Raw genomic sequence first — 12740 nt, forward strand, 5'->3', positions numbered from 1 at the left:
TCAAAGCCTCTATAAAAGGGAAGGAAAACTGTGGTTTACCTTCACTGCTTTGCTTCCAAATTCACTGTTTCCTGCAATGAAAAAAAATAATGTTCCCCCTTAGTAAGCATTAAATTTATTTATCATTAAGATTAGAAAATTTATTTTGATGAAATTTATGAATTTAAAAATTTTTGTCATTCAGAGTTTCAGAAAATAGTTGCAGAAACAATTATTGCTGTAGGCATTCAACACAACTAATATTTGGGCCATAATTTATCTTGAAAGGTCTGAATGGAACAATGGGATGAATGAGCGCAATCTTCTCTTTGGTTTTGATGGTTCCCATCAAGTTTTGTGAATTCCAGCCAGTAGTTGCAAGAAATAAAATGTAAATGAAATTCGGACAGACAGACGGAAGGGATTTGAGGACAACGAAAAGATAATACCCCCCCCATGGGGGCAAAATAAGGGTTTTTCCAAAAAACAATTGTGTCTTCTTATGGTTATTTAAGGTTTCATACAGATATCATTAACATTGGGTTTTAACGTAATGCATGAATGACATTAATAAGTTGCAAAAAGGGAATCATAATGGAAATAGACAAGCGCTAAAGATAATATTTAACTTTTCATACTCAAAAACAATTTCAGCTTCTTTCAAAAAAATGACCTACTTTAAAAGTTGATTCAGCAAATCATGTTGGGATAGGAATTTTTTATTTCTTTTACAGTAATAACCAACATCATCTCCAAAGCTTGAGGCATGTTGGTTTAATTGCAGGTGTTGATTTTCAGTTAACATATTTCAAAATCTGTTGTTTTCTTGCTGAATTTAATGCCTTCTCTTTAAAGTCTATTAAAAAAATCTTCCCAAAAAATATGCTGAAAAAAAAAAAGAAGAGTCAAATTTTGATAGCTTTAAAAAAACTTCATTCTTATGTGCACATAAAGGTTGATGGTGGCCATACATTATTCATCTTTATAAAAATCCAATTTAAAGGACTATGAAATAATTAAAACTGAAAATTTAACAAATTTAAAGAGCTATTTAAAAACATTTGCTTTAATTATTTTGTAATAAATGTAAATTTATTAATAGTTGAACAGATCTTGTAATCCCAAGCTTTGGATTTTGCAAAAAATTATCTTGCTAATAAAGAGGAAAAGTCTGAGGTTATTTACCATGACGGAACATAATTAAAATCCATTGCTAGAAAAAGTTTCATAACTTTTAAATGCAAAGGTGAAAAAGGTTTTTTAAAAAATTTTGGGAAAGGAACAATTCTGTCAATAGGGGCCATGATTCATAATATTCTAAATTCTAAATGTATCCCTTAGCTATAGAAAGCACCATGGGTTTAAGAGTGAAAGATTAAATTTGCATGTTATTTTAATAAGTTGTAAAACTAAGTAAACACCAGGGGGGAAAAATTTTTGAACCAGAAAGGACCATAAGGATGTTGCTTCATGCAAAAATTTCAGCATTTAACTTATAAGGAAACTTCAAATTTTCATTTTATAATGTCTATTTTTTTAAATAATACCTAATGCAATCAGAAGGTTCCTTTAAGTTCACCTTAGTTTCATTCCTGTTGAAGTTTGTAAAATTACTATTCAAGTTTTAAGAAGATGCTGTTTATAGAAAAATTGTGCAATAACAACAATTTGTCATAAAAATTGAACATTTTTATGGGCTCAAAAATAAGACAATTTAGGGGTCATAGCTGTGCCCCCCCCAAAAATTTAAGCAAAATATCAAGAAAAGTATCACAAAAGGCTTAATGAAGATATACAAATTCTTCTATAACATGCTAATAGATAACTCTTGAATTTGCAACTGGGAAGGAGGGGGTAAATGAACCGATGTCACCCGGAAAATAAAGGGGGGAAATGACTGATTAGTTTGAAGGGGGCCCGGGGAAAAGATCTGATTTTAAACTTAAAAAGGGGGCAGGGGTTAATTTAAAGGGTGACAGCCTGAAAGGGGATGGGAAAAGATTGAAAATTTAGCTTGAAAAGGGGCAGGGGTAAAGATCTGATTTTAGCTTTTAAAGGGGCAGGGGTAAAAAGATTTTGATTTTATTTGAAAGGGGCAGGGTTTTGAAACTGATGACAGCCATGGAGGAAAAATTCAGGTGTCCCTTTCCCCGTATTATTCAGGCAAAGAAACAGGCAACCTAAATGAAACCCCCGACGTTCCAAAAAGTAGCTGGATAGTTCCCCCACATGGAAAAAATCCCAAAACTCCTTGTCCGGATTCAAAAAACCACAGCAGTGACGAGCAAGTGGTTTGAAGTCAATGACCTTAACCACTCCGCCACATAAGACGCCCCCATGTCAGCCTTGAAAGGTGAGTGGTAAAATGATCTGATGTTCAGCCTGGAAGGTGAGGGCTAAATAATCTGAAATTCAGTCTAGAAGGTGAGGGCTTAATTAATCGTTGTAGCCTGGAAAGTGAAGGGGTAAAGGATTCTGATGTCAAACCTGGAAGGTGAGGGGTAAATAATCTGATGTCAGCCTGGAAGGTGAAGGGGTAAATGATGTGATGTCAGCAAGGTTGGTGAGGGCGGTATATGATCTGATGTCAGCCTTGAAGGTGAGGGGTAAATAATCTGATGACAGCCAAGAAGGTGAGGGGTATATGTTCTGATGTCAGCCTGAAAGGCAAGGGCTAAATAATCTGATGTCAGTCTGGAATGTGAGTGGTAAATGTTCTGATGTATGGGCTAAATAATCTGATGTCAGTCTGGAAAGTGAGGGTTAAATTATCTGATGTCAGCCTGGAAGGTGAGGGGTAAATAATCTTATGTCAGTCTGGAAGGTTAGGGCTAAATAATCTGTTGTCAGCTTGGATGGTACAGGGTAAATGATGTGATGTCAGCCAGGAAGGTGAGGGGTAAATGATGTGATGTCAGCCAGGAAAGTGAAGGGTAAATTATCTGATGTCAGTCTTGAAGGTGAGGGTTAAATAATCTGATGTCAGCTAGAAAGGTGAGTGGTTAATTATCTGATGTCAGCCTGGAAGGCGAGGGTTTAAAAATCTGATGTTAGTCTGGAAGGTGAGGGGTAAATTATCTTATGTCAGTCTGGAAGGTGAGGGCTAAATAATCTGTTGTCAGCCTGGAAGGTAAGGGGTAAATGATCTGATGTCAGCTTGGATGATGAGGGCTAAATAATCTGTTGTCAGTCCAGAAGGTGAGGGCTTAATAATCTGATGTCAGTCTGGAAGGTGAGGGCTTAATAATCTGATGTCAGTCTTGAAGCCGAGGGGCAAATTATCTGATTTTAGTCTGGAAGGTGAGGGCTAAATAATCTGTTATCAGCCTGGAATGATGTAATGTCACCCAAAAAGGTGAGGGGTAAATGATTTAATGTCAACCTTGAAGCTTCGTGCTAAATAATCTGTTGTCAGCCTGGAAGGTGAGAGCTAAATAACCTTATGTCAGATCTGGAGGGTGATAAGAAAATAATCTGTTGTCAGCCTGGAAGGCGAGGGCTAATAAATCTGTTGTCATCTTGGAAGGTACAGTGTAAATGATGTGATGTCAGCCCAGAAGGTGAGGGCTAAATGATCTAATGTCAGCCTGGAACATGACGGGTAAATAATCTGATGTCAACAACCAGACTGGCCTGAAGAGGCACCTAACCACTTACTACACTCTTATTATCTGATATTATGCTATTTTATTTCTGTTAAAATTAAATCTATTGTACAAAAATACTCACTTTTGCTTCTCCCTTTTTACCAATCCATATCTGAAATACAAAATGTCAGATGCATTCAATACTTGTAAATAAGAATAGAAAGTTAATAGTATTTATCATGATAAAGGGACTTAAGCCTAAAACCAACAGTACCTTCAGGGTTAAAATTTAGCAATATTTTCTACTTGCAGATTTTTGCAAGTGATCAAATGTTTAACTGGAAATATGAGGTAGTCAACTGGCATTGTCATGATCATGTATCTTATTATTATTTTTAACACAATGAAAATGTATTTTGAACAAATGGTATGACAAATGATAATAAGCTTAAATGTCTATTGAATGTCAGAAACATCTTTATCACAAGTAAACACAGATCTCTCATGTACATGATGTAAAGAAACAAAACCATTTCAACACATTAATAAATAAATGATAAACAACTGTTTAGGGATCAGATTAGATATACCAGAGGAACACCCACCAGTACAGTTATAAACTTGTTCATGTAGTGTAATTTCTTAGGGCCTTCATTAATTTTAGCATATTTTGTACTTGATTAAACGAACATCCTGAAAAATCAGAGGTACTGATCTACTTAAATAAATATTTCAGCTTTAAAGTAAACAATTTACAGAGGAGTGCTACTCATTTACATTGGACCCTGATAAAACAACATGGATGCTCTAACAAATAGTGTTTGGCTGTTATAAATAGTCCCATCAAAATATAGTCACAGAAAATATAGAGCAACAAAAAGTTGGTTTGTAAGTTTTAAAGGTAACTGTCATCAGTTACTGCAGCGGACAGTTGCCAGGCATCATCATCAGCTAAGAAGATATCAATTATGTAAATGTCCAAAATGAACAGTCACTTGCAAATTAATGCCAGTTAGAGTAATTTTTATTGGCAGTATTAGATTTTAACTAGCATTTTGCCAGTATGCCAGCTTAACTTCGAACCCTGTACCTTTAATTATTATTTATCATTACTAGCTGGCCGTTAAAATGAAAAAAAAAAAAAATTTTAATAAAAAATACAAGTATACTTTACACTTTAATATAACTCAAGGAATATAAAACAGATCAAACTATGATTCTTTTTATCACCATACACCAAGAAAATGATCAGTTTTAAACTGCTAAAAAAAAATTATTTACAAACTATATGTTAATGTTTATATGTAAATATTTACAATATTTAAAGTGAATTTTTTTTTTTGTTATCATCTCTTTTCTTTAGTATCTTATGGACAGTTAAGTGCATATAAAAACAGCAAAATACAAAAATCAGCAGTGAAAATTATCTCCCCTTGAAAAATATTAGTGACAACACTTATTTTGACTTGTTAGAATCAAATATCAAGCCAATAAACACCTCCGAGATTAAGATTCTTACCCGAAGCCAATAAACACCTCTGAGACGAAAATTCTTACCTGAAGCCAATAAACACATCTGAGACAAAGATTCTTACCCGAAGCCAATATTATTTAAAATCCCTCTGAGACCAAGATTCTTACCCGAAGCTAATAAACACCTCTGATATGAAAATTCTTACCTGAAGCCAATTAATGTCTCAGAGACTAAGATTCTTACCCGAAGCCAATATTTAAACACCTCTGACACTAAGATTCTTATCCCAAGCCAATAAACACCTCTGAGACAAAAATTCTTACCCGAAGCCAATTAACATCTGGGTGACTAAGATTCTTACCTGAAGCCAATAAACACCTCTGAGACGAAAAATTCTTACCTGAAGCAAATAAACACCTCTGAGATTAAGATTCATCCCCGAAGCAAATAAACACCTCTGAGATGAAGACTCTTACCCGAAGCGAATAAACACTTCTGAGACTAAAATTCTTACCCGATGCCAATAAACACCTCTGAGAAATATATTCTTACCCAAAGCTAAAAAACACCTCTGAGACTAAGATTCTTACCAGAAGCCAATAAACACCTTTGAGACAAAGATTCTAACCTGAAGCCAATTAACACCTCCGAGATTAAGATTCTTACCCAAAGCTAACAAACACCTCTGAAACAAGATTCTTACCCAAAGCTAACAAACACCTCTGAAACAAGATTCTTACCCAAAGCTAACAAACACCTCTGAGACGAAGATTCTTACCCAAAGCCAATAAACACCTCTGAGATGAAAATTCTGAACCGAAGCCAATAAACACCTTTAAAACAAGATTCTTACCAGTAGCCCATAAGCACCTCTGAGATGAAGATTCTTACCCGAAGCCAATAAACACCTCTCGAACTAAGATTCTTACCTGAAGCCAATAAACACATCTAAGACTTAGATACTTACCTGAAGCCAATAAACACCTCTCAGACTAAGATTCTTACCCGAAGCTAAGAAACACCTCTGAGACTAAGGTTCTTACCCAAAGCCAATAAACACCTCTGAGACTAAGATTCTTACCTGAAGCCAATAAACACATCTAAGACTTAGATTCTTACCCCAAGCCAATAAACACCTCTGAGACTAAGATTTTTACCCAAAGCCAATAAACACCTCTCAGACTAAGAAACATACCCGAAGCCAATAAACACCTCTCAGACTAAGATTCTTACCCAAAGCCAATAAACACCTCTCAGACTAAGAAACATACCCGAAGCCAATAAACACCTCTCAGACTAAGGTTCTTACCCGAAGCCAATAAACACCTCTGAAACAATGATTCTTACCCGAAGCCAATCCTTAATTTCTCTGTAGAACCTTTCAAAAGATGAACTTTGAATGAAGGCTGACAACTTGGTATCAATGATGTCCTCAGTATTGTTAGACCTTTGTCAGCAAACTTTAGCATATTTCCTGCACACTTCACACCAGCATCAGCTATCAAACTTTCCTCAGATAAAATGTCTTTACACAGATTGTTTTTCAAAATCTGAAAACATTAATTAAACATGACTCTTGCAATATAGAAACCCTCTATGAAGACCATCAAAAGGACTGGGCCAAAGACTTAGTGGTCTTAATTGTGGGGTGGTCTCAGCTGTAGATATTCCATGATGTAATTGTGGCCAGGGCAGCCTATATTCTACTTAGACATGATGTATTTATGGCCAGGGTAGCATATATTCTACTCAAGCATGATGCATATATGGCCAGGGTAGCCTATATTCTACTTAAACATGATGTTTTGTTTGTTTGTTTCATTTAACGCCTTTTCCCAACAGTGTTTCAGTCATATAGGCGGGTAGTTTCCTTACCATTGTTCCTGGAGAGTTACACCAGTACTAGACTACCTTCCTCCGCGCTTAACTACCAAAGCATCTGCCGGGGATCGAACCCACACCAGAGAGGTAACTGGATGAGAAGTCATCAACTCTAAACATGATGTATTTATGGCCAGGGTAGCCTATAGTCTACTTAAACATGATGTATTTATGGTCAGGGTAGCCTATATTATACTAAAACATGATGTATTTATGGCCAGGGTAGCCTATATTCTACTTAAATATGATGTATTTGGCAAGGGTAGCCTTTATTCTACTTAAACATGATGTATTTATGGCCAGGGTAGCCTATATTCTACTTAACATGATGTATTTAGGGGCAGGGTAGCCTTTTTCTACTTTAACATGATTTCTGTGTATAAATGGCTATTGCATCAATTATTCAACATGAATCATACATCATCATTAAAGCAGTAAATGAATCAAAAAGTCAATCTTTACATAGTCATACCCAGGATAAGGAGTCTACTTTTGGTTGTATACCACATTGTGAGCATAGTAGAGGGCTATCTGGATTGTTTTCCTGTTGTCTATATGAGTGTCTTGGTATTAAGGCACTTACATGACCTACAACAGACAATTAATAAATACCAGGTTTTTTTTGTTACATCACACATGAATGATTATCAAGGTTAAAATGTTCTTATTACATGTTTCCTTTTAACTTTTATAACTAATATATTTCATAAATGCTCTGCTTATTTTTACATTAAGTTGTTGTGGTTGCTTTGAAAGTTTGTTTTAAAACATGGATAATCTATAACGGGAGGATTACTAATGATAATACAAATTTTATTTTCTAGCCTGGAGACTGATGGTCAATCATAATGAAGGATGAAAGGTCTGAATTTCAATTTTCAAAATTAGGATACTATTAACTTATTTTGTTTCAAATATTACTATTAACAGACATAAAAAGCACATTGTTTGAACTTATATTAACTACAAAGAACAGGATATACAGCATTTCACCTTATATTAATTTTGTAGTTTATGGGCATTTCAGGATGCAATAATCTCAATACTAAAATAGTATGGTGTAAGGTTAGTGAATGTACTTACTCTTTTCAGGAAGCTGTTTACCCATTACAAGAGACATTGTATGTGGAATATTGTTTAACTGTAAGACATAGTCAAGTACAAGTTTGTATTGTAGTATAGCATTCCACACTGTCTCCTCTAGCTTCTGTGATATAAGATCTCCCTGATGCTGTTTTACTGTATGACAGTACAAACTTATACTACTGCCACCTACAAACATAAACAAATTTTCATACATATGATGTATTGTTACAATGCAAATAATGTCTTTTATTATGATTGGCTTACATACTTTATACACTATGATTTATATACTGTAAAAGAACAGAGACAGACTCAATAGCTATGTTTTCTGCATCTTAGATGGTAAATTATGCATGCACAATAAATCTATAGTTGCCTTTTGTTTTAAGGCATATTGCTTGATTTAAATATCATAACTTCAATCAAGAGCAATATCTAAAAGTTTCACTGCATTCATCACTATATGCTTGAATTACATTTCTTTGTCCAGTGTTCATGTAACTAATGTCTGACGCTCTCTTCTTGATGTGCACATTTATTCACCTGCTTCAATGAAAATAATCAAAGGTGCTGCTTTTTTATTTTATTTCGAACTTAATGTTAATAAGAATTTGTATTGTAATAAATTCGTTAAACAAGTTACTTATGGTATATACAAAAGAATATAGCTTGCTGACAATATAACTTTAGGTTAGCTACTCAGGTCGTATCTATTTCATTAAGGCTAAACAAGTCATATCTATCTCATTTAGACTACTCAGGTTATATCTATCTCATTTAGGCTACTCAGGTCATTTCTATCTCATTTAGGCTACTCAGGTTATATCTATCTCATTTAAGCTACTCAGGTCATAACTATCTCATTTAGGCTACTCAGGTTATATCTATCTCATTTAGGCTACTCAGGTCATTTCTATCTCATTTAGGCTACTCAGGTCATTTCTATCTCATTTAGGCTACTCAGGTTATATCTATCTCATTTAAGCTACTCAGGTCATAACTATCTCATTTAGGCTACTCAGGTTATATCTATCTCATTTAGGCTACTCAGGTCATTTCTATCTCATTTAGGCTACTCAGGTTATATCTATCTCATTTAAGCTACTCAGGTCATATCTATCTCATTTAGCCTACTCATGTCATTTCTATCTCATTTAACCTGCTCAGGTCTTTTCTATCTTATCTAGACTAAACAAGTCACAAGTCATAAATTCTATCTTCGGCTACTCAGGTCATATCTATCTCATTTAGACTACTCATGTCATTTCTATCTCATTTAACCTGCTCAGGTTTTTTCTATCTAATCAAGACTAAACAAGTCATATCTATCTCATTTAGACTACTCAGGTTATACATATCGCATTTAGACTACACAAGTCATATCTATCTCATTTAGGCAACTCAGTTCATATCTATCTCATTTAGGCTACTCAGGTTATATCTATCTCATTTAGGCAACTCAGTTCATATCTATCTCATTTAGGCTACTCAGTTCATGTCTATCTCATCTAGGCTACTCAGGCCATATCTATCTCATTTAAGCTACTCAGGTCATGCCTATCTCATCTAGCCTACTCAAGTCATATCTGTCTCATTTAGGCTACTCAGGTCATATCTATTTCATTTAGGCTATTCAGGTCATACCTATCTCATCTAGCTAACTCAAGTCATATCTATCTCATTTAGGCTACTCAGGTCATATCTATCTCATTTAGCCTACTCATGTCATTTCTATCTTATTTAGACTACTCAGGTCATATCTATCTCATTTAGGCTACTCAGATCATAACTTTCTCATTTAGCCTACTGAGGTCATACCTATCTCATTTAGGCTACTCAGGTCATATCTATCTCATTTAGCCTACTCAGGTCATATCTATCTCATTTAGGCTTCTCAGGTCATATCTATCTCATTTTAGGCTACTCAGGTCATATCTATCTCATTTAGACTACTCAGGTCATATCTATCTCATTTAGGCTACTAAGGTCATATCTATCTCATTTAGGCTTCTCAGGTCATATCTATCTCATTTAGCCTACTCAGGTCATATCTATCTCATTTAGGCTTCTCAGGTCATATCTATCTCATTTAGGCTACTCAGGTCATATCTATCTCATTTAGACTACTCAGGTCATATCTATCTCATTTAGGCTACTAAGGTCATATCTATCTCATTTAGGCTACTAAGGTCATATCTATCTCATTTAGGCTACTAAGGTCATATCTATATCATTTAGGCTACTAAGGTCATATCTATCTCATTTAGGCTACTCAGGTCATATCTATCTCATTTAGGCTACTCAGGTCATATCTATCTCATTTAGACTACTCAGGTCATAATCTATCTCATTTAGGCTACTAAGGTCATATCTATCTCATTTAGGCTTCTCAGGTCATATCTATCTCATTTAGCCTACTCAGGTCATATCTATCTCATTTAGGCTTCTCAGGTCATATCTATCTCATTTAGGCTACTCAGGTCATATCTATATCATTTAGGCTACTAAGGTCATATCTATCTCATTTAGGCTACTAAGGTCATATCTATCTCATTTAGGCTACTAAGGTCATATCTATCTCATTTAGGCTACTAAGGTCATATCTATCTCATTTAGGCTACTCAGGTCATATATTTTTCATCTCGGCTACTCAGGTCATATCTATCTCAGTTAGGCTGTGATGATTTAAATACTACATACAATTCTATCTCTTAATAAATGTCAATAAGTTTCAAGCCATTTTCTACTTATTTTATCATTTTTTTAATCATCTATCTTGATTAAAATAATAAACAAAGAACAAACTGTTTTATTTTCAAATTTTTGATAAACAATTGATCAATAAGATGATGGCTGTTGTTTGTTTGTTTGTTTCATTTTACGCCTTTTTCCAACAGTATTTCAGTCATATAGGCGGGTAGTTTCATAACATCGTTCCTGGGGAGTTACACCAGTACTAGACTACCTTCCTCAGCGCTAAACTACCAATGGCTGATGTGAACTGTTGTTAATCATTGCATAATGAAATGTTAAGCTACCCCCAGCCTCCTCTTTGATCTCTATGAGAGTTTCCACATTTCCTTCTTGTACTATAAATCCAGTCTGCCAGGCAATATTCCATTTTCTCAATCTAGTACAGTAAGTTAGCAACTGTCTCAGTATAAAACTTGCAGTAGGGTTGGCTAAACTTGCCTTGTAGCCAACTGTATAAAACATATCCTTTCTCTTGTCTCTTCCTGGAATTTCTGGGAAAAACTCATCCTGAATGTGTGATAAAATAAAAATAAATGCTACTTTCAAGTAATAAACCTTATGAAGAAATAATTAAACAAGAGGGCCATGATGGCCCTGAGGTCGCTCACCTGTATATAGGCCCCCCACCCCCCCAATGTTGCAGGGCCAATTTAACCCAAGGGCTTTTATTTGCACAAACTTGGTAGACACCCATAAGAAGATGTTTCAAGCTAAACATCTAAGCTCTAGCTCATTGGGTTTTTTAAAAGAAGATTTTTTTTAAAGTTTTTACTATACACATATAGTTAAAAACAATGACATCCCTGGGGCCGGGCCAGTTTTGACCCTAGGGTTTTTATTTGAACAAACTTTGTAGACACTTACTAGAAGATTTTTCATGCTTAATATCTAAACTCTAGCTATTTGAGTTTTTTCAAAGAAGATTTTAAGTTTTTGCTATACACATATAAAGAAAATCAATGACCCCCGGGGCAGGGCCAATTTTGACCCCAGGTCTTTTATTTAAACAAACTTTGTAGACACTCACTAAAAGATGTTTCATGCTTAATTTCTAAACTCTAGCTATTTGGGATTTTCAAAGAAGATTTTTTAAATTTTTGCTATACACATATAAGGAAAATCAATGACCCCCGGGGCGGTGCCAATTTTGACCCCAGGGGTTTTATTTGAACAAACTTGGTAGACACCTATTAGAACATGTTTGATGCTATAAATGTCTTAGCCATAGCTCTTTGAGTTCTTTAAAAGAAGATATTTTAAGTTTTTACTATATGGATATAGTGAAAATCAATGACCCCCTGGGGCGGGGCCAATTTTGACCCCAGGGCTTTTATTTGAACAAACTCGGTAGACACTTATTACAACATGTTTCATGCTAAATATCTTAGCTCTAACTCTTTTGGTTCTTTAAAAGAAGATTTTTTAAGTTTTTACTATATGCATATAGGGAAAATCAATGACCCCCTGGGGCGGTGCCAATTTTGACCCCAGGGCTTTTATTTGAAAAAACTTGGTAGACACCTATTAGAACATGTTTCATCCTCAATATCTTAGCCATAGCTCTTTGAGTTCTTTAAAAGAAGATTTTTTAAGTTTTTACTATATGCATATAGGGAAAATCAATGACCCCCTGGGGCGGGGTCAATTTTGACCCCAGGACTTTTATTTGAACACACTTGGTAGACACCCATTAGAACATGTTTCATGCTAAATATCTTAGCTCTAGCTCTTTTGGTTCTTTAAAAGAAGATTTTTTAAGTTTTTACTATATGCATATAGGGAAAATCAATGACCCCCTGGGGCGGGGCCAATTTTGACCCCAGGGCTTTTATTTGAACAAACTTGGTAGACACTCACTAGAAGATGTTTCATGCCAAATATCTAAGCTCTAGCTCTTATGATTTTTTAAAAGAAGATATTTAAAGTTTTTTTCTTTCGGTTGCCATGGCAACCAGAGTTCTGCATGGAATTAAATTCTT

The 12740-nt window shown here is 34.9% G+C and overlaps 1 protein-coding gene across 1 annotated transcript in view; it reads right to left on the reverse strand.

Moving 5' to 3' along the window:
* Positions 1-3708: 3708 nt before the first annotated feature.
* Positions 3709-12740, reverse strand: part of LOC132757232 (uncharacterized) — a gene marked incomplete at its 3' end in the record, with an annotated part of 36705 nt that continues 27673 nt past the window's right edge. The window contains exons 13-17 of the mRNA XM_060748444.1: positions 11046-11268; positions 8005-8193; positions 7394-7509; positions 6388-6590; positions 3709-3738 (exon numbers count right to left, since the gene is read on the reverse strand). Coding sequence (XP_060604427.1) covers positions 3709-3738; positions 6388-6590; positions 7394-7509; positions 8005-8193; positions 11046-11268 — 761 coding nt within the window. The remainder of the gene's footprint in view (positions 3739-6387; positions 6591-7393; positions 7510-8004; positions 8194-11045; positions 11269-12740) is intronic.

This window comes from Ruditapes philippinarum, unplaced genomic scaffold, assembly GCF_026571515.1.
Source record: "Ruditapes philippinarum isolate M1 unplaced genomic scaffold, ASM2657151v2 ctg7983_1_1_1_1, whole genome shotgun sequence".
Classification (NCBI taxonomy): Eukaryota; Metazoa; Mollusca; class Bivalvia; order Venerida; family Veneridae; genus Ruditapes; species Ruditapes philippinarum.